At 37.5% G+C, this 17814-nt stretch overlaps 4 protein-coding genes and 1 pseudogene across 4 annotated transcripts; 1 reads left to right on the top strand and 4 right to left on the bottom strand.

Annotated features, from left to right (window-relative positions):
• The first annotated feature begins 503 nt into the window (after positions 1-503).
• Positions 504-1128, top strand: LOC110417021 (phytosulfokines). The gene is made up of 2 exons (XM_021429182.2): positions 504-661; positions 813-1128. The coding sequence occupies exons 1-2, from the start codon at positions 560-562 to the stop codon at positions 936-938; spliced, it is 228 nt and encodes a 75-aa protein (XP_021284857.1). The 5' UTR covers positions 504-559; the 3' UTR covers positions 939-1128.
• A 1570-nt stretch (positions 1129-2698) lies between these two features.
• CF9 (Carbohydrate-binding protein) lies at positions 2699-4797 on the bottom strand. The gene is made up of 2 exons (XM_021428282.2): positions 4618-4797; positions 2699-4347 (listed from the first exon to the last, which is right to left on the bottom strand). Exon 2 carries the CDS (start codon positions 4288-4290, stop codon positions 3022-3024), a length of 1269 nt encoding a protein of 422 aa, XP_021283957.1. The 5' UTR covers positions 4291-4347; positions 4618-4797; the 3' UTR covers positions 2699-3021.
• A 547-nt stretch (positions 4798-5344) lies between these two features.
• Positions 5345-8761, bottom strand: LOC110416314 (BSD domain-containing protein). Its single transcript, XM_021428281.2, has 3 exons — positions 8000-8761; positions 7091-7278; positions 5345-6330 (listed from the first exon to the last, which is right to left on the bottom strand). Exons 1-3 carry the CDS (start codon positions 8685-8687, stop codon positions 5797-5799), a joined length of 1410 nt encoding a protein of 469 aa, XP_021283956.2. The 5' UTR covers positions 8688-8761; the 3' UTR covers positions 5345-5796.
• Positions 8762-11275: 2514 nt separating this feature from the next.
• LOC110417273 (U-box domain-containing protein 30 pseudogene) lies at positions 11276-14120 on the bottom strand (annotated as a pseudogene).
• Positions 14121-15824: 1704 nt separating this feature from the next.
• Positions 15825-17710, bottom strand: LOC110417023 (alpha/beta-Hydrolases superfamily protein). Its single transcript, XM_021429185.2, has 2 exons — positions 16936-17710; positions 15825-16839 (listed from the first exon to the last, which is right to left on the bottom strand). Exons 1-2 carry the CDS (start codon positions 17316-17318, stop codon positions 15936-15938), a joined length of 1287 nt encoding a protein of 428 aa, XP_021284860.1. The 5' UTR covers positions 17319-17710; the 3' UTR covers positions 15825-15935.
• Between the last annotated feature and the right edge of the window lie 104 nt (positions 17711-17814).

Genomic DNA, 17814 nt, shown 5'->3' with positions numbered 1-17814 from the left:
AATCATTCAAGATTGTATGTATCAGGTTTCAGATCTCACGCGGTCAAGCCTGGATTACAAGATATCCCAGCAAATATTGCCATTGATTAAATTTCATGCACTGGATACAAAAGTACAAAAATGCTAAATCCTCACACTCAGATTTCTTTTCTTTTCTTTTCTTTTCAAAGCAATCAAATCACTCAACTTAACACATCAGGCAAAAAATAACTAAGCGTCTCATGTTAGTAAGTTCCCAGTAATAAATGCTCAATTGCTATACTGTAATATTGAGATGAATAGCACTGATTGAGTTGCCATTGCCCGTGTTTGTGTCTTAAAATGGAAATTTTGATCTGCTGGAGCTCAAATATAACAAGCAATGAAGCACATCCACATGTCTGAAATTAACTAGCCTCGGGGTTGGATTTGACATTTAATTATGACCATTGCCTAGAGTCCACTAAAATTCAACTTCACCTAATCCCATAGTATCTTTCTCTATGCTGTTGCCTCTATAAATTGACCCTCTTTGTGCCTTTAACCAGCACCTCTGAAAATTCTCTCCCGAAGCCAAAAAATGTCCAACCTCCGTACCCTTTTCATCGCTGCCCTTCTCATCAATTTTATGCTAAGTTATGCTGCTCGGCCCGAGCCTGCTTTACCCTTAACCCATCACGAGGTATCTCTCATTTCTTTTCTTCTTCCTATCCTTCTTTCCACCACCTTTTCGTTTAGTTTTCTTTGTGTTCCCAAATGAAGAAATAATTTGCAGAGATTTGTGGTATATTTATGAATATTGATAAGGGTTTCGTTTTTTTTTGTTCATGCAGGAAGTTGAGGCAGAGAAAGTTGAGATCGATGAGAACTGTGAAGGAGCTGGCAAAGAGGAGTGCTTGATGAGAAGAACCCTTGCTGCTCATGTGGATTATATTTATACTCAGAATCACAAGCCATGAAGTTGATGACTTGTTGTAGGAGAAAATAAATACTGTTACAATTGCAGCATCAATCCATAAATAAAACATATTTCAGTTCATGTTGGCGTGGTTATTGTACAGATAGATGGCTTAGCTGGTTTTGTTTCACAGTCTGGCTGTTTTAGTAGTGATCTTAATGGATAATTACAAAAGAAATTATTCAGTGTTATTTCTTCTTTTTGGCTTATAATTGTCAAATCGGCATTTGTAGTTGCTCTAGCCTGCATTTGAGTGCATGATATGACCCACTTCTTTAAACCGACTTGCCAAGAAAATGTTTGAACAAGTTTGAAAAATCTTTGAAATTAAATGAAAGAAAAATACACATACGCCAAATTGCCAATGAAGACTACCTGAAGTGGGAGACTGAGACAGGGGAAAGATGCTTACTCTTGATTTTGATCAAAAACAGTCACTAAAAACAATTGAGATTCTCTACAAATATTAAGACTAATTGCCACACATTCACACATGTAAGATAGGAACTTTCCAGTTATTGCCAACAAAGCAGATGATTGGCGACAGGCAGGCAGAAGGCCAAACACGGCTATGACAATTTGACACCCTTCAAAGGTGTTCTGAGGAGTATGCTGCTTTTCTTTGAAAAAATAATCATTTTCATGAGTTAATTGAATCTAATATGCATTAAAATAATGTCGTAAAAGCATGTTTAACAACCACCACGAGGTTGAAGACACCCGCCTTTTTGCAACCTCAAATGGCAAAGATACCGCCTCCATTGTTTTTGTCAGAACTGATTCTTAGACTTTCTGTAGATATAAATCATAACGGGTCAAATTTTTATTTGAATATATCTAACGTCTTACTATTGTTATGGTAAAGGTTCATATTTTATGGATCTGTTGTTGTGGAAGAATTGCTTTACATTTTGATTGGACATGGATGGTTGACTAAAGATGGAAAGTACAGGTCCGACCAGGAAGCAAGTTGAAGTTTCAAAACAAAGATCATGCATTGGTTGACCTCGAGAGTCAGCTCACTTTCTTAATGGCAGGCAGGGTAGCACCTGGTAAATTTCCTACTAGGAGCCCACTGTCCAGACTGCACAGTTCAAACGCACTTACATTCTCAAAAGTTCCAGCATCTGAAGTTTCATTGGCACAGAATTATCAATCATTACTGCTTCTGAACATTCCATTGCTTCTCATAATCAGAAATACAGATGGTTGTTTCAATCACACAATTTTCAAGTTATCCGTATCAACTTGAGAAAACTAGATCATGTAAAGCCAACCACAAGTTTTTATCAGTAATTTGTTATCTTTGAAAGCAGAGTTCAGTTGAGGAAGTAATACTAGTTCTTTACTCTGTCGTAGATGCGCAGAGAAATACAGACTGAAACTATAGACTAGGCTAAAAGCTTGTGCATAAATCCCCTTCATTCATTGGGTGTGGTTGGTATGACTTGTCTCTCGGTCATGTTTTGTTATTAAGGTTGACCAATGCCTTGATTTTTCCAGATTTGAAGGATCATCACTACCATAATCCACTCATTTTGTAGAACCAAATTGCAGATCAACAAAACTTTCCTCAGCGGGAAGTGATGCGCCTCTGTATAAATCTCTTTGAAGGCACTGACTGGAATCAGTATAGTAATAGCCTCCTATGCAGAGAAATCCCAGTTCAAAAAGTATGATGTGATGCTGAATGATACAAGCTGTTATTAACAATGGCCAAGAAATTGATACAAATATTGGAATTCGTAATCCCAAACCACATTAATGTGAATATTCTATGTTCCTTTGGTTGCTAAATCGCTAATACAATCTGCATCTTGCAGGGATTGATTTTTGTGTAACAACAAATACCACTAATTGTGGTATATAGCAGTGAGAATATTGACTATACATTTGAATAATGCTGCTAAATATGGAGGAAGCTAAGTGTTTCCTAAAGCTAAAACTAATAATAAAAATGAACTACACTACCTTAGTTATACATTTTATTTGCAAGAGAGAGAGAGATACAAACAGGGCCTTCTGAAATAAGCAACTTCAGTAAGATTTCATTGGATTCCCATGAAAAGACAGAACAAACTCATTCAAGCAGGTAAGAGAACCCTACTACCACCCAGGATATGTAAGTACAGAGCAAGACAAATGGTAACAATAACGGAAGACTTTGCACCAATATATCTGATAACATCCAGTCCCCTTTCCACAACCTCCTCATGGACAACATGTATGCTTGTTTTAACACCTTCTGAAAGCTTCCATAACAGAAACTCCACTATAGACCTTATTGTTTCAAAGGTCACCCTCCCAGTCACATCAAGCACAAACTTCCTATTGCTAGGAACTGCCAATGTTGATGAGACCTTTTCAACCCAACCACCATTCCGAATCCCATCTAATGAGCTCCCCTCTTGCACCCCTGTTAAAGGTACTTCCTTCTCAAAACAGCCATCTCTCATTCCGCCAGCTGCCTCACTCTGATCAATATTCGAACAAGTAGAATCCACACGTGACTGAGAATTCGAGTTTGAACTTGTCAACACTTGATGTGACGTCCTCACCAGCGTTGCCACAGCGCCATTACAAACAGACACCAAAATGTCTCTCACATCATTTTGATGCTTTGGATTGGTTAGCCCAGCAAAAATTTCATCATACGTATTAATATCCATTGTCTTGTCAAGATAAACCGCAACAGCTGTGCTTACAAATCTTTGTATGCATTCAGCCATTAACTCTTTGCACTTATCATCATAAAGCACATTAACCCATTTGGGCACTTCAGATGACCCACCATTCCCACTCAACCCATCAGTTTCTCCACCATTGGAGTAAAACCCCAGAACCAAATTCCTAGCAAAGCTACCAACCACAACAGATACAAAACCAGTCCCAGCATTAGAGAAAACTCTATCCATTACCCTATCAGTAAAGCTGGAATTCACCGAACCCGTTGCCAATTCATTCTCATCCCCTGATTTGGACTTATACCCTCTTAAAACCCCAACTGTTAAAGCCTCAGTAACCCTAATTAACGATTGGGAAAAATCCTCTGATCTAACGATCTTTGAAATTTGCTTCAAACTATTAGGAACTTGATCAGAATCAGATTGCAAAAACTCTCTCAAGTCCTTGGCGACAACATTAATCGTCTCCGCGGAATCAGAGACCAATTCAGCTAACGAAATTAGAGCTCCAAAGATCTTCAAAAACCTGTTCCTTTTCTTCACCACAGAGGGTAAATTATACACCTTGTAGACCCCATAACCAGAGACTCCACAAATAGCTAACAAAATAAGCCATTTCTTCTTCCTTCGAGAAAAAGTCAACGCCTTGTTCACCAACTGAACATCCATTGACCAAAAACGAAAGCCTAGAGCTACAAGAACTCGAACCCCAGGGCTTTTGAAATACTAAAAAAAAACAGAAGATATCAACCCAGAAAATTTATAGTTTGGATAAGGTTTCTAAGATCGAGAAATCTAGGGCTCCATTTCAAAGTAAAAGAAGACAATATAATTTAAGAGCAGATATCGAAAAGGGGATAGATAAAGAGGTTAGCTAACTAAATAAAACAGTGTTTTCCCTTTTTTTAAAAAAAAATTAGGTGTTACAATTGCGACAGTTCCTTTTTCTTATTTATGGAGAAATTAAATTTAGGCAAGGATGGTGAGAAGACGAACCTGGTTGCAGAGAGGGGAAAGAGAACAATAATGGAGGATAGAAGATCAAGTTGAGAGAAAGGACAGAGCAATTGCGTTTTTCTCCTTTTCCTTTCCTTTTTTTTCCCAGTTATTTCAGGTCCAGAGAATCCCCCTCTGGCTCGAATTTTCCAAGAAGTCGGGGTCTTGCTTCCATTATAAAACGGCGCTGCATCAGCATCGCGTTCACTAACGGGTAACGACTTGCTTGTTTTATGCTCTGCTTTTAAATTTTCCTACTTGGTTTTTGAGTTTCTTTTGATAAATCTCTCAGACTTTTGGTGAATGATTTAGTCTAACCATATTTAGATTTTCTTATATATATTGGTGAAAAATAAATTTGATATCGATAGGTTTCTCTAATACAAACTACTTGATATTACATATAAAATTGATCGAAGAAATTGAAGGAATTGGACTACTTGATATTAGCAATTGTTTGTGTTTGATTCAATTAGTTGATAAAAGATCATAGAAGATTCCAAGTCAAACTTGAGGTTTTCTTAAGCAGATTAATTAATTTATTTTATAATCACGTGAAAAGAACAGGAAGCCAGATTCAAGTACTAATAAATCTTATCTTAAGAGTTTGTTTAATAAGTGTTACGTGATCCTTACCACCGATCGTTTGTACTGTGCATTAGAAAAAAAATATGAGAATCAATCTCTTGATCTCATCTTATTAAAAAACCTTTAGAGAATAATACATCCTGTACCCAAGGGAAGACCTCAAGTTCTAAGAATGGAACTTTTAGACTACAGATTTTCTGTACAAATCTTGTTATCACAATAGGGAAAACTGAGACTAAGTTGTTCTCATGGCTTCTATTTTCATTTCAACTTCTTGTACATTTTCTTATGGACACTGGACATGGTGCTTCCAACACACCACGTTTTTCCACCCTGGAAAATCACTATAATTGTTTCAGTAACAATCCTTTGCACAATCAATCAACACATCATCACTCTATTAACACTTGATTGATCACTCATCATATACGAACAAGCTCCCGAGACACCTTCAGCACCTGCAACCATTGCCCCTGCTTTCATGATGTTGTTGGTGTACATAATCCGAGGTTTTACATCAAACCATATGACCTCTCGGATCCATCTTTGGTCCAACCAGCACAGCTTACGCCCAGCTGAATCCAACAGGGTTTACGTTTTAGAAGCTTCAAATCCTTTTGAAACTATCTTAGATTTTGTGGGGGTACTACTATCATCAACATCCTCAAGATCACTGAAAGAAAAATCTTCTTCATTCTCAACACAAATTACAGCCCCACTGTAACCACCAAATTCAGAAGTATCATCCTCTGGCCAATCAATCTCATCCTCTTCAAAATTAGGAATCATTATTTTAGAGGATGGACCAACCAAACAATCCTTATCCTCAGTGTTTGACACTGGTTTTTCCTCCATAACAGACTTGTCGACGAATGGCATCTCAGTACTTTCAACTGGATGCTTCTCAGTCTCATAATCTGTTGTGATGCTGGATGCAGGTTCAGAAGCATATGTCCGGGGTGACATGGTCTCAAAGGCAAAATAACTAGATGAGGAAGGAATAAAATCTTCATGCATGATACTAGAGCTGTCTCCTAAGTGGGAAGTGCTTCTTCCATACCAATCAGTTTCAGGTTTTGTTTGCTTCTGCAGCTCTTTCATCCACAATGCTCTAGCTTCCATTACCTGCAAGCAATTTATAAACCACCAAAGAATTAATCAACAATCTTGTTCCACTTCCATGAAACCACACGAAATGTAATTGTACCAAGCATATAACAACTTCAGCTAAGAATTCATAAAGAATCCAAGAAAAACAATTTGGTAGAGGAATTTGTACAATTTAGCATAACATTCTCAACAAACAGGAAAGAATAAATTTAAAAAGGAAAAAAAAGGAAGGAATAAAACTCTTGTCTGACATCTTCAGTACATCAGACACGACATAGGAGCCATGAAACCACGCCATAAAAGGTGGCTTGATTAATCTAGACAAAAACATGCATAGAAGAATTTCCAGTGGATCAGTGAACTCACACAACACTTGAAGCACATTGCCAATCATGTATACAGAAATGATAATTGGGAATCCATGGGGCTAAATCAGCTGGAGGACAATAAACAGTGGATGTCTAATTGGAGGGTTGATGCAAAGGTAATGTGCAAGAATAAACATCTAGAATACTCAAAAGATGTGATATTAATAAATCATCAGACTACGCTAATCCCATATTGACTGAAGCTTAACAATGCAGGATTGAAGTTTAAAATATAAAACTGTAACCTGAGCCAGGAAAAATAAAACAAAAAAGTTAAAAGAAAAAGATATTAGATTAAAAGTTTTCAATAACGGTGATAATCATACAAACATTTACTTGGGCGCATTATCAAAAAAAAAAAAAAATGGGGCCCCAGATGATTTTTGTTTCTATGAGAAGTAACTGACCTGAGATGTGGACAAAATCTCTGCATCATTCTTGTTAAGCCTTGAATGCAGAAGAACAAAATAAACTTTCCAAAAGTAACTGTCACTCATATGGCAAGGACAAAGTTCAATTCTCAGAGCTGCTAATCTCGGAGCAAGATGTTCAACAGCCATAGCATGCTCTTGTTGGGCTACTGACATGTCAAAATCTAAAACAAGGAAACAAAGAAAAAAAAAGAAGCAGAAATGCATAACCTCAGCATTGTCATTTTGTAAATCTATACATCATAAATCATAAATATATTCAAAATGAAATCGCAGAAGTTATAACCACAATTGAAGTTTGTAAATCCAAATTAGCAAGGCAAACAGGCAAAAATTACATGAAATGTGTTAGATTGAGCAAATATAATATAAAACATTCTTCTGCATTTAAAATTCGAGCACAGAAGGTGGATCTCGATCAAATTGCAGACATTAAAAAAATGTTTTCAGACCAATCACTTGATGAGAGAAGCAGACACTCACACAATGGTTCAAACCTCAAACCAATTTGATAATGTCAAGAGCAGGAACCGAGACTTAGGATCTTAACCACATTTACTTTAACAATCATAAACTTTTTTACTTTATGATCCGACATCCACAAAGTCTTCAACAAACAGAGGCTTGCAAATATCACCTAGGAAAGGATGGTAAAATAAATTTGGCATTTTTACAAGAAGGTTTGGAATTCAAACTATTCAGGGTTTACTTGAATTTCAAACAAAATTCACATTTTGATCGTTTGAACTCTAACCAACTGAACTTAAAAGCAAGAATTACCATGGCAAAGAGTGTGAATGCGTAGAAATCATATAAATAAACAATCAAATTAAAGTACTATGCAAAGAGATCAACTTAATTAGGATTAAAAATAAACAAAATTACCATCCAAGTCCTCATCGGGATCAAGAGGGAAATCCAACCACGTTTCTGGGTGATGCGCGATGTTCCCCGCGAACGCCAATACCTCATCTGTTATACCAACCGCATTGAACTCCTCATTCTCCTCCTCATTTTCATTTTCCATCTCGTTTTCTTCCTCATTTTCCCCCGATCCAAACGGAAGATAATCCGATGCCATCTTCGACAACCTCCCACCGATCTCAGCGAAATCGTTCCTAATCCTCGCAACCGCCGCTGAATCCGACGGATCCTCTTCGTCCAAGAAGATAGATTGATTCGACGGCTCAAACTGATTCAAATTAGAGAATGATCGATCATTTGATTGACGATTGAATTGCTTAGAAGAACGAGGCGGAGGTGGCGGAGGAGGAGGAGGAGGTGGCGGAGCGAGAAAGGAAGCGACTTCCAAGAGTTGGCGTGTTAGGGTTTGTTTGAGTTCAGTTAGGTCTTCTTTGACGCCACGCGATTGGAGTTCCGCTACCTGTTCGGGGGACAATGATTGTTCTCCCGCTTTGGTTTCTTCGTTTTGAATCTTGTTCCTCGGAGGAGGCGATGATAGAGACTCCTGCGTTACGACGTCGTTTTCCTCTCCCGAAGAAGCTGATTCATCGTCATCGTCGTCGTCGTCGAGACGAAGGGAGTTCGCCAGCGAGCGAGCTAACCATGACATGTTTTTTATTTTTTCCTTCCTTTTTTCACTTTTTTGCTTTTTGGATTTGTTGGGGTGAGAGAAAGTGATTGATTGAAAGCTTGGAGGTTTAAAAATGGTTGCCTCATCTGTTTAAAAGAATGGGGCAATCACATGGTTATGGACCACCGTAAGCACAGTTGCGATTCAGGTTTATGTCCTAACGGCTATTGCCACGTAAGTACAAATGCGATTCAAGTTTGTTTACTGCTGTCGCGGATCCAGTTTTTTCCATTTGTTTTCTTTATTCGTTTGTTGTTTTGCTTGCTGCTTTTGACTTCCCATTTTTTATTTAAAAAATGACTCCCAAATCCAAAATTGGTTTTTACTCAGAAAGTTGGACTCGGCTTTAATCCTAGGCCTCTTGCTCAGTATACCGGGCTTTGGGTCTTTTTTAATTGTTTCATGGAAAGAGCCTATAGGCTATATATGCAATAGGCATCCAGTACCAAACTAAACTACTACATTCATTCTTTTTTTCACTTTCTCTTGGAAAGTTTTAAGGAATTCAAGAAAAGAAAGGACGGCTTGAATTTAATATGGTTGATTTGAAAAATCAGTTGAAAATATTTTGTGATTATGTTTGGTATATTATTAAAAATATAATTATTATAAATGTGAATGTTGATAATATAATTTTATAATATTTAATATAATAAAATAATAATAATTACAAGATTGTAATTAAAAAAAATTATATTATAGTATTTAATTTATAATATTTTATTAAAAATATAAAGTAAATTGATAAAATTACGTTTATATATAAAAAAATATATAAATTGAATAAATTTATAATTATTAATATAAAATTTATTTTTTAATTTTACATAATTAAAATAATAAATAATAATATTAAAAATAATATAATATTTTATATTAATTATTTAAATATTAAAAAATATAATATTATTAACTATTTATTTTCAACTTTAATTTATAAAAATAAAGAATATTATCTAAAGATAAATCTATCGATAGATAAAAAATTTTAATAAATCATATTATCTATCAATAGATTATACTATCAATAGATATTCAAGAGTTCTTGACACTTGCAACAAACATCTTTCCCTTTTAAATCCTTTCAATTCTTTAATCAATTTTCTAAATTCTTAAACCATTTAAATATTTATCTCTCAATTTTCAACATCAAAAGTATAAATTTTTCTCAAAACATTTTTAAATTTCTTAAAAATTTAAATTAAAGTTTTATAAAACTTAAATTCTCAATCTCTTCAATTTTCAAATTTAGTGAAATTTGATCAAAATGTGTTAATGGTGGGCTACCCTTCATATAGACAAGTAAGAAGAAAGAGAAGAAGGCAAGGTGAGAAAAAAGAGAAAAAGGCCGGAAGGAAGAATGAGACGAAGACAAGAAAAAGAAAATGAAGAAGGCAAAAAGAAGAAGAGATGGTTAATTTAGAAAAGAAAAATATGTAAATTTTCCTTTACAACAGAAGAGAATGACATTCCTTTATCTCATTGTAATACGATTACAATTGTAAACACATTACATTTTTTTTTATCAACTAAACACTATTAAATTATTATAGTTATTTAAATTATAAAAAATATCTTTCCCTTGCACCAAATCAAATGCCCCTTACTTGTTAGCTTTGCGCAGAGGATGATTCTAAAGCATGTGCCAATAGCTTAGAATTTATCACGAAAGTGGGTCTAAAGACAATCAACCACTTTTCGCTTGTTCTCACCCTTCTCAACCGAAATGTGGACTCCCAATTTTAAAGGCCGTCCTTCACTTGAGCTCTACTTTTTAGGTGGACAAGATTTTCCTTCTTTTTCCCCCTAAGCACAAGTGTGTTTCTTTTCTATGGCAAAGGGGTGTGCGTCTGCACGCATTCGTGAAAACAAAAGCTGAATCCAGGGCCCTTATCCCCTTAGAACCTTGGATCTAATCATTCTAATGTTTATGTACGTATATATCTCCATGTAGTCTATAGTTTAAAGTATCCTCCAAGTTGAAAAATCCTTCCTAATAGTATGGTTCGCACGTTCAGGTTGATTGATGTTCAAAGAACTAGGTAAGGTTGTTCTTTTGCTCCACTGAATATCAAGCTTCCATACTAAAATCTTAAGTTTAACTATGCTTAGAGGTGGCAAATGGCAGTTCAAATCGGATTTTGATCAGACTCACTTTGAGTTAAAAGGGAAATTGGTCATTGGCGAATTCAAGTTGTTTTAATTTGGATTATTTCGAGTTCAAAGTCATTCAGGAAGGATTGGATTCAAGATATTTTAGTTTCAGGTCTGCCATGTCAATTCTACAAAGCGGCTCTAAGTATTCTAGGTTCAAGATATTTTAGTTGGACATTGGAGAGTTGCAGCAATAACCACTGCTTCCTGCAGAGAAACTTCTTTTCAGCAAAAAGTCTGCTTCAAGCTACAGCCTACGGTTTGAGTTAAATGATTTTCCTTCTAAAATGTAGAGATATGATTCAGCCCGTCTTGAAAAGTACTGTCAGATTTGCTCAACAATCTTAGAATCAACTGCCTTTAGAAAAAGATGTAGGGCTAATGTAAAATCACGTTTCAACTCAGGCAGTCAATTCAGCAATTCAAATTGTTTATCATGTAAAGGCAACAAATAGGTTGTACATGTTTTATCTGATTGCCAAAGGGCTTACAATTACAAACTCTACAAAGTTTCAAGACTTAAAAAGACTGAAAACACCTCTTTCAACCAAAGGTATAAATGTAAGCTCCCACAAAACCTAACAGAGATGAAGGAAATCTAGGGATCAGTGAGACAGGGTAAACCCAGAAAAACCAACTACAATTACAAACGTCACAAATGCCAAAAGGAATCCCCTCCTCACATCATTTCCCTCTATCATCACTGCACCACCTCCACTCAACTCATTATCAGAGTTTACAGTTCAATTCTCTCTTGTGGATTGAAACAACAAAGCAACCAGTGACACAAACAGATTGACTTACAACCTTGCTGGGAATTATTGGAAAATATTGGCAGAAACTTGAGCTTACAGTGGATTGATTACTACACAACGTCCAATTAGCTCAAATCCACATTATGCTGCTACTTGATGTCAAACAATAACATAATGGAAATTCTTTAGTATGCACATGAGAGCAAAGGGTACCTCAGAAACCCCGATTGACCCCATTCTGAGTTCTCCAAAACCGGAAGCTCGTCAGCCCCATTGTCATATTGGACAAGAAGAAAAACAAGAAAGTCCTGTATATCAACAAGCTGTTATTTTCCTTCATTGAATCGTTCTTGTAAGCTTACACTTGGAAATAAAAATGGTAGCCGTGTAATTTAGGCTACACAATTTCAACAACTCTGCTGACCGTTGCTTCAAAACAGGATTGTAACCACTCTGTATAACTAGAAGTAGCTTTGCAGCCAGACCAGCATCCACAGCAAGTGAAGCACATTCCTCTGGTGCAAACTTGCAAATGGCCCACAGTATCGACAATGCAAACTGAGTACAGTTTTCTGAAGCTTTCATCAATAGTTTCACCACATATGGTATGGTGTTTGGGCAATCTTTCAAAGCCAATCTTCCTTCTGGAATACTTGACAAAAGCTCTAATATATACAGGACTAATTCCAAACACTCATTATTCAAACCCGGCATCAGCTCAACCAAATGAGGAACTGCCCCAACATTGACAAAAGAGTTCCTAACTGATTCATGAGAGCAAATTGTCTTGAGCAAACTCAGTCCAGCCAACACACCATTTGGGCGCTTCTTATCTTTCACTAACCTCAACAATCCAACTAAAAGACTCAAACTTGCAACATTTTCAGACGCAGAATCATTCCCTTCCATCAACATTCCAATCAACCTCGTACAGTTGATCTTGGTCTCAATCGACCCTTCATTTAAAATATCCACCATTAAAGATATTTTAGCGGGCTGCAATAAATCGGACTTGGAATCGAAATCAAGATTCAAGTTCACAAGAACTCCAACTACCTCTGACCCAACAGCATGAGTTGTAAAAGGACCTAACAAAGATGAAATCAAACCAACACCTCCATTTTCCACAACTGTCTTCTTAGCAGTCCCATGAGCTTGAACCACTTGCCTAAGCTCCTTAAGAGCTTGAACTCTGGCTTGACCCTTAACTTTCTTCAAATTCTCCAAGATCTCTTTGACCCTTCCTTGCACATCCTCTGACCTCTTCTTCATAGCCAAATACTTCTGAGAAAACCAACTATAAATCAGCTGCTGGAGCGTCTTGTTTGGAGTCACTGAATCATCCCAAAGCTCTTGCATTGTGGTGGGACAAGTGTAATGGCCTAAAGAGAACCATTTAAGAATGTTGGATCTCTCATAGGTTTGGCCAGTGCAAAGAGTCACCGGGTCTTGCATTGGCTCCAGAGAAATTGGACATATGAAAACCGTTGGGACATCCATGGACTCAAGCTCTTCAATCATCACCTTCAGATCCAATTTCTCCGAAGCAAAACCAGTGGATATTACCCCACCGCCGCCTCCCAAAATGCCATCTTTCACAGCCGTTTCTAGATCTAGAACTTGGCTTTCAAGCTTCATGTCACCTTCTCTTCGAGTAGATGGTTGATACATTGGCATTTTTGAATTACCTTTTAACGATACTAGACTACAACAAGAAGAGAATCTAACAAAGACCCTTTTTTTCCCCAAACAAAACAAAGAGAGCTAATTTACAAGAACACAAGCACTGAGGAAGACATATCACATCTAGTAAACAAGAAGCGTGCGGGAAAGAAAAAATAAAGAGAGAAAGAAAAGAGAAGTAAGAGAAGACTCTTGAGAAGGCAAGCTTTATTTTATCTGTCTTCGTATCTCTTTCATTGACAAATCAGAAGCCACAATGCCAATCAATGGGGACATCTTTTCTCCCCCATTCTTTTGCTTTTCGTTGTTGTTTGCTTTATCTGATCTCTTTCTCTGGTCAAAAGGGTAACCTCCTCCTCCTCCTCCTTCTACACTTATACCATCACCATCATCAAAGAAATGATGGTAAAAAGAAAGTGCAATCTTCTTCCCTAATACCAAAGCTCTTTACTACCTACTACTCAAATACCCTTACTCAACTTCCTCCTCAAGACTCTTCCAGAAAAGGGTGAAATCATCACAACCGCAGACCCAGATCAGCTAAAAAGGAGAAAGTAGTGAAGAACAATCAAAAGTGAAAGAAAGACATGAAATTTGTATAGGAAAAAGAAGAAGAAGAGATATTGAGCATTATTAGAGACATGAAAGAAATGGAAGAATTCAACAATGCCTAGTTGCAGAAGGAGAAAGAGATTTAAAAAAACAAACATGAAAAAAAAATAGAAAAGGAAAAAGGCTATCTTCAGCACAGTCTTCGCTACTGCTCTTCTTTTGGGGCAGGGCAAGGGCAAGTGATTAAATTGAAAACCCAACAGAAATAGAAAAAATTTTATTTTTTGAAATTTTAAAGTGTATTATTATACTTCTTGGAAAAAGGACGAATACCGGCGATTGACCGGCTGTAGGCAGTGATTTAAACCATTGGTGACTGTGCACCACACGTGCATTCGTATCTTTAGTCACCGTTCTATCCCGTTCTATGAGTTGATTTTCAATTTCTTTCAAGGATTTTCAATACTCTTTACTAGTATTATTTTGCCTTGAGTTTTGAACAAAAAAATTTTAAAAAAGAATAAGTCTATGGCTTTTTAAATTTGTGGGAGCGATGGCCCCCACGCGAGATGGGATAATATAGAATCCAGGACGCAACCTCAGTCTCGTGGTCAAAAATAGGGAAATGATGTTGCCAACAGAATAATTACAACAGGGAACCCCACATCACGTCCTTTTCCGTTTCCTATTTCCATAATTCACATACAACCTTAGTTTGACCACTAAGACCATCATGTTACCTTAAAATGACATTCGTGTCCCTTGCAAATATTTTCAAGACCAATAACATCTTCAAATTTCATTTAACCGAAAATTGTAGTAATAAATAAAAACAATTACTTGAATTTATGAAGGGAGATCACTTCTATTCAAAACGAGGGGCAGACTTGAAATTTGAGGAAGAATTGGAATGAAATACACGTTTGGTTGGACCCATCAAGGAGAAATGGACCCCATAACTAACCTAAGCCTAGCATATACTCTTTTCGTCAAAAAAAAAAGAAAAAAGAGTAATTATTAGTTCTTTTTTTTTCCTATTTCCCTATGCGATTACAATTTGCCAGCATCATGAGATAATTAATAATAACTGACCAAAAAGGGCATCAAAAAATAAATAAAAAGAAGTGCATTTTTTTCTTTAAAAAAAAAGGCAGTAAATAGTAGAGTAGTATGAAAATTTAGAAAAAGAAAAACAAATGGATAAAATAGGAAGTGCAACTGGAATCCCCGTGGGGTGGTGGGGCCCCGAGAGAGCGTGCCTTAGTTAAAGTGCCAGCTCTGCTTTTGACCGGTTGCGGTGGGTTCGTAGATCGGTAGATGTACGGTTTTTGGGGTTTTGATGTTTTTCTAATTTTGGGCTTCTTTCCGGTCTTCGGTTTTGACCACTTTGATTAGCGCTCTCATGCACTTTGCTTCCGCACTGTCCATCACGACACCGACACGTGGCTGTGGGAACCGTGCGTCTCTGACTCCCTGTCACTTTTGCTCTGGCTTAATTCTGATTAATTTTGTTTATTGGTAATAATTATTGAAGACATTGTTTGCTGTTACATTTATGTACGATTATACTAAAGAGGTGCTGAATTGAGATTTGACTAATGCTATTGAATTCTTCTAAGAACCAACTCAAGTAATCATGGGCTGGCTCGGGCTGGACATTTGCTTGAGACAACCTACCTAGTGTTTTGAGGCTCCGCGCGCATGCCGGACTCTTAAAATTTGAAGTCTAAAACAGGTGTAAAGCCCAGGTCCATGCGCCGAGCTAAGCAACTCGAATCCCAGATCAAATAAAAGGAATTGCCCAACTATCCCTAAGCTGTATCACCAGTATCTATGGACGCTCGATGACTAGAGTCAAAGCTCTCAGGTTTCCCATATAGGAGATTTAAATGGAAAAGAAAAGAGAAAATAGAATTCTTAGATATCCACCCAAATAGATAATGGTGAACCAGAAAGGTGAGCTGCACCTAAATGCAAAATCAATGCTAGCTCTTTTATATTTTGATAGCAACAATGGACTGTATGAAAGTTTGTGTTGGTCTCCAATTTTGAGACTGAATTAGGTGTTACAATTGTTTGTGCTCTACGCAAAGTGGACCTCGGCCTGGGAATTGATTGAAGAAACTTCCCCTATTATCTGATCAAGTGCAGCATTATCTTCAAGCATTGACGTATGAGAGATGCCAGCGATTCTTATCACCTTAAGTGGTTGGCTCTTCTCATTAGCCCATAGGGACTCGAGTGCTAACAGGCTCACCAAGTTCACAGTCCCATCTCCATCCCCGTAAACGACCTCTGGCTGCTCATCAAACCCTGCTTCTCCGTAGAATAAAGTCTCTGCTGTCTTCACGCCCGTCCCGATTATACAGGTAACAGAAACATTAGGTGGTCTTAACTCCTCAGTCAACGGGAGGATTCGTGATTTATAAGGAATTACCCCTTCTGGAAACCCAATGTCATTCAAAAATTGTGGGATATCATGAGCTGAATAAGCCTCGCTTGGAGTAATAACAAGAATTTTTCCAGGGCCAAACAGCTGAGGAGAAGGCATGAGCCAGAGGTTACTTTCAGAGCTCCTTTGTTCTCCTCTTACGAGCAATGGATCAACCAGGGGCACTCCAAAAGAACTCCCGGAAGCAAAAGTGAGCATTTCTTGAACTGTGCCACCCCAAGGAGCTGAAAGTGCAACAAAGTGTTTGATAAACCGTTGGCGCCAAGTGGCTGAATTTCGGTTGAGAAGTTGGAGTACGTAGAGGCCCCCTAAGCTGTGGGAGAGGAGAATCACTGGCTTCCCTCCATTGGAAGCGCTTGCTTTTTCAATCAAATCTTTTAGGTCTTGCAAGAACTTGGAGCCCACATGGGATGGGTGGCCTTCAGCTGCCAACCCATATCGAAAGTCATACGGAGCTCCGAACAAGGTTTCACCACTGACATAACCAATCGCTTCCAGGGAATCTATCAACGGTGCCATGTATGCTGTGAGCTGCCTGCACATAGTAAGATTTCTTGGTCAAACACTCTATAAACCTTTACAGCCGAGAATTACACTGAAATTAAGTGGTATCGTTCAGAAACAAATTTACTTGAGATAAGGGTCAACGTAGAGAAGGGACTTAGTAGAACCAAATTCAGGGACCCTGGTTTCAACCCCTGGAGCATTGCGGTAATCATCTAAATCACGGTCATAATATAGCATCATACGTTGAGCAAAGCACTTGGTGAATGGAGCCAGCAGCACGCTGGGGTCGAACCACAGCCTGAACCATCCTTCTTTATCCTTGGAAATTGGATACCAACGGCCACAAAACAGGTTCAAGGGCTTGTAGCCAGTTGTTAGCCGTGCTTCAAGTTGGTTCCCGCCGTTCCCTGGTACCAGGATTAGAGGGTGAAGGTTGGTAATCGCTTTGCATAAGCAAAGCATCATGGCAATTGGAATTATAGCCAGCTTGATGCTTAGTCCCTGCATTTCCCCTTTTTTCCTTATCCGCTATCTAGCTAGTTGCTGATTTACTAGCAATCGATCAAGGCAGAGTAAGGTGGGCAAGTTCATGTGGGGTTACAATTGTTTCGTGGCCGTTGAACATCCCCTCAAGCAATAAGAGGTGGATAACGTGTCCACGTGCTCACGATGCTGGTTTGAGTCACTGCCTGCACATCAAGCAAGCGATGTTCATACGAGCAGGAATTGTTTAGCTTAACCGATCGAAGTTGGACGTATATAATTGTACCTAAAATTCTAAGCTTGCTTTTTTTATTTTTTTTGTTAGATTAATTTCAGCGGTCACAGTTTTAATATTCTCTTTTTTTTTTTTGTGAAAATAAAGGTTAAACTTGTATACCTTACAAGATAAGGGTTAACATGATAATTAAAATATTAAATGTCTCTCTCTTTTTCTTTTACGATACATCTTAAACAAGAAATGCAGCAGCAAGTTGAACTCTAATGAGTTGAATCATGAATT

The sequence above is a fragment of the Theobroma umbraticum genome, unplaced genomic scaffold (assembly GCF_002168275.2).
Source record: "Theobroma umbraticum cultivar Fairchild unplaced genomic scaffold, ASM216827v3 scaffold_51.0, whole genome shotgun sequence".
Classification (NCBI taxonomy): Eukaryota; Viridiplantae; Streptophyta; class Magnoliopsida; order Malvales; family Malvaceae; genus Theobroma; species Theobroma umbraticum.
This window is presented reverse-complemented; position numbering and strand designations above follow the sequence as displayed.

Coding starts and splice junctions, on each gene's coding strand:
- LOC110417023 (XM_021429185.2), bottom strand. CDS start 17,318: ATGCAGGGACTAAGCATCAAGCTGGCTATAATTCCAATTGCCATGATG. Junction 16,840..16,935: donor TACGTTGACCCTTATCTCAA/GTAAATTTGTTT, acceptor TACTATGTGCAG/GCAGCTCACAGCATACATGG.
- LOC110417021 (XM_021429182.2), top strand. CDS start 560: ATGTCCAACCTCCGTACCCTTTTCATCGCTGCCCTTCTCATCAATTTT. Junction 662..812: donor TACCCTTAACCCATCACGAG/GTATCTCTCATT, acceptor TTGTTCATGCAG/GAAGTTGAGGCAGAGAAAGT.
- LOC110416314 (XM_021428281.2), bottom strand. CDS start 8,687: ATGTCATGGTTAGCTCGCTCGCTGGCGAACTCCCTTCGTCTCGACGAC. Junction 7,279..7,999: donor TCCCGATGAGGACTTGGATG/GTAATTTTGTTT, acceptor TCCTTGTTTTAG/ATTTTGACATGTCAGTAGCC. Junction 6,331..7,090: donor AGATTTTGTCCACATCTCAG/GTCAGTTACTTC, acceptor AATTGCTTGCAG/GTAATGGAAGCTAGAGCATT.
- CF9 (XM_021428282.2), bottom strand. CDS start 4,290: ATGGATGTTCAGTTGGTGAACAAGGCGTTGACTTTTTCTCGAAGGAAG.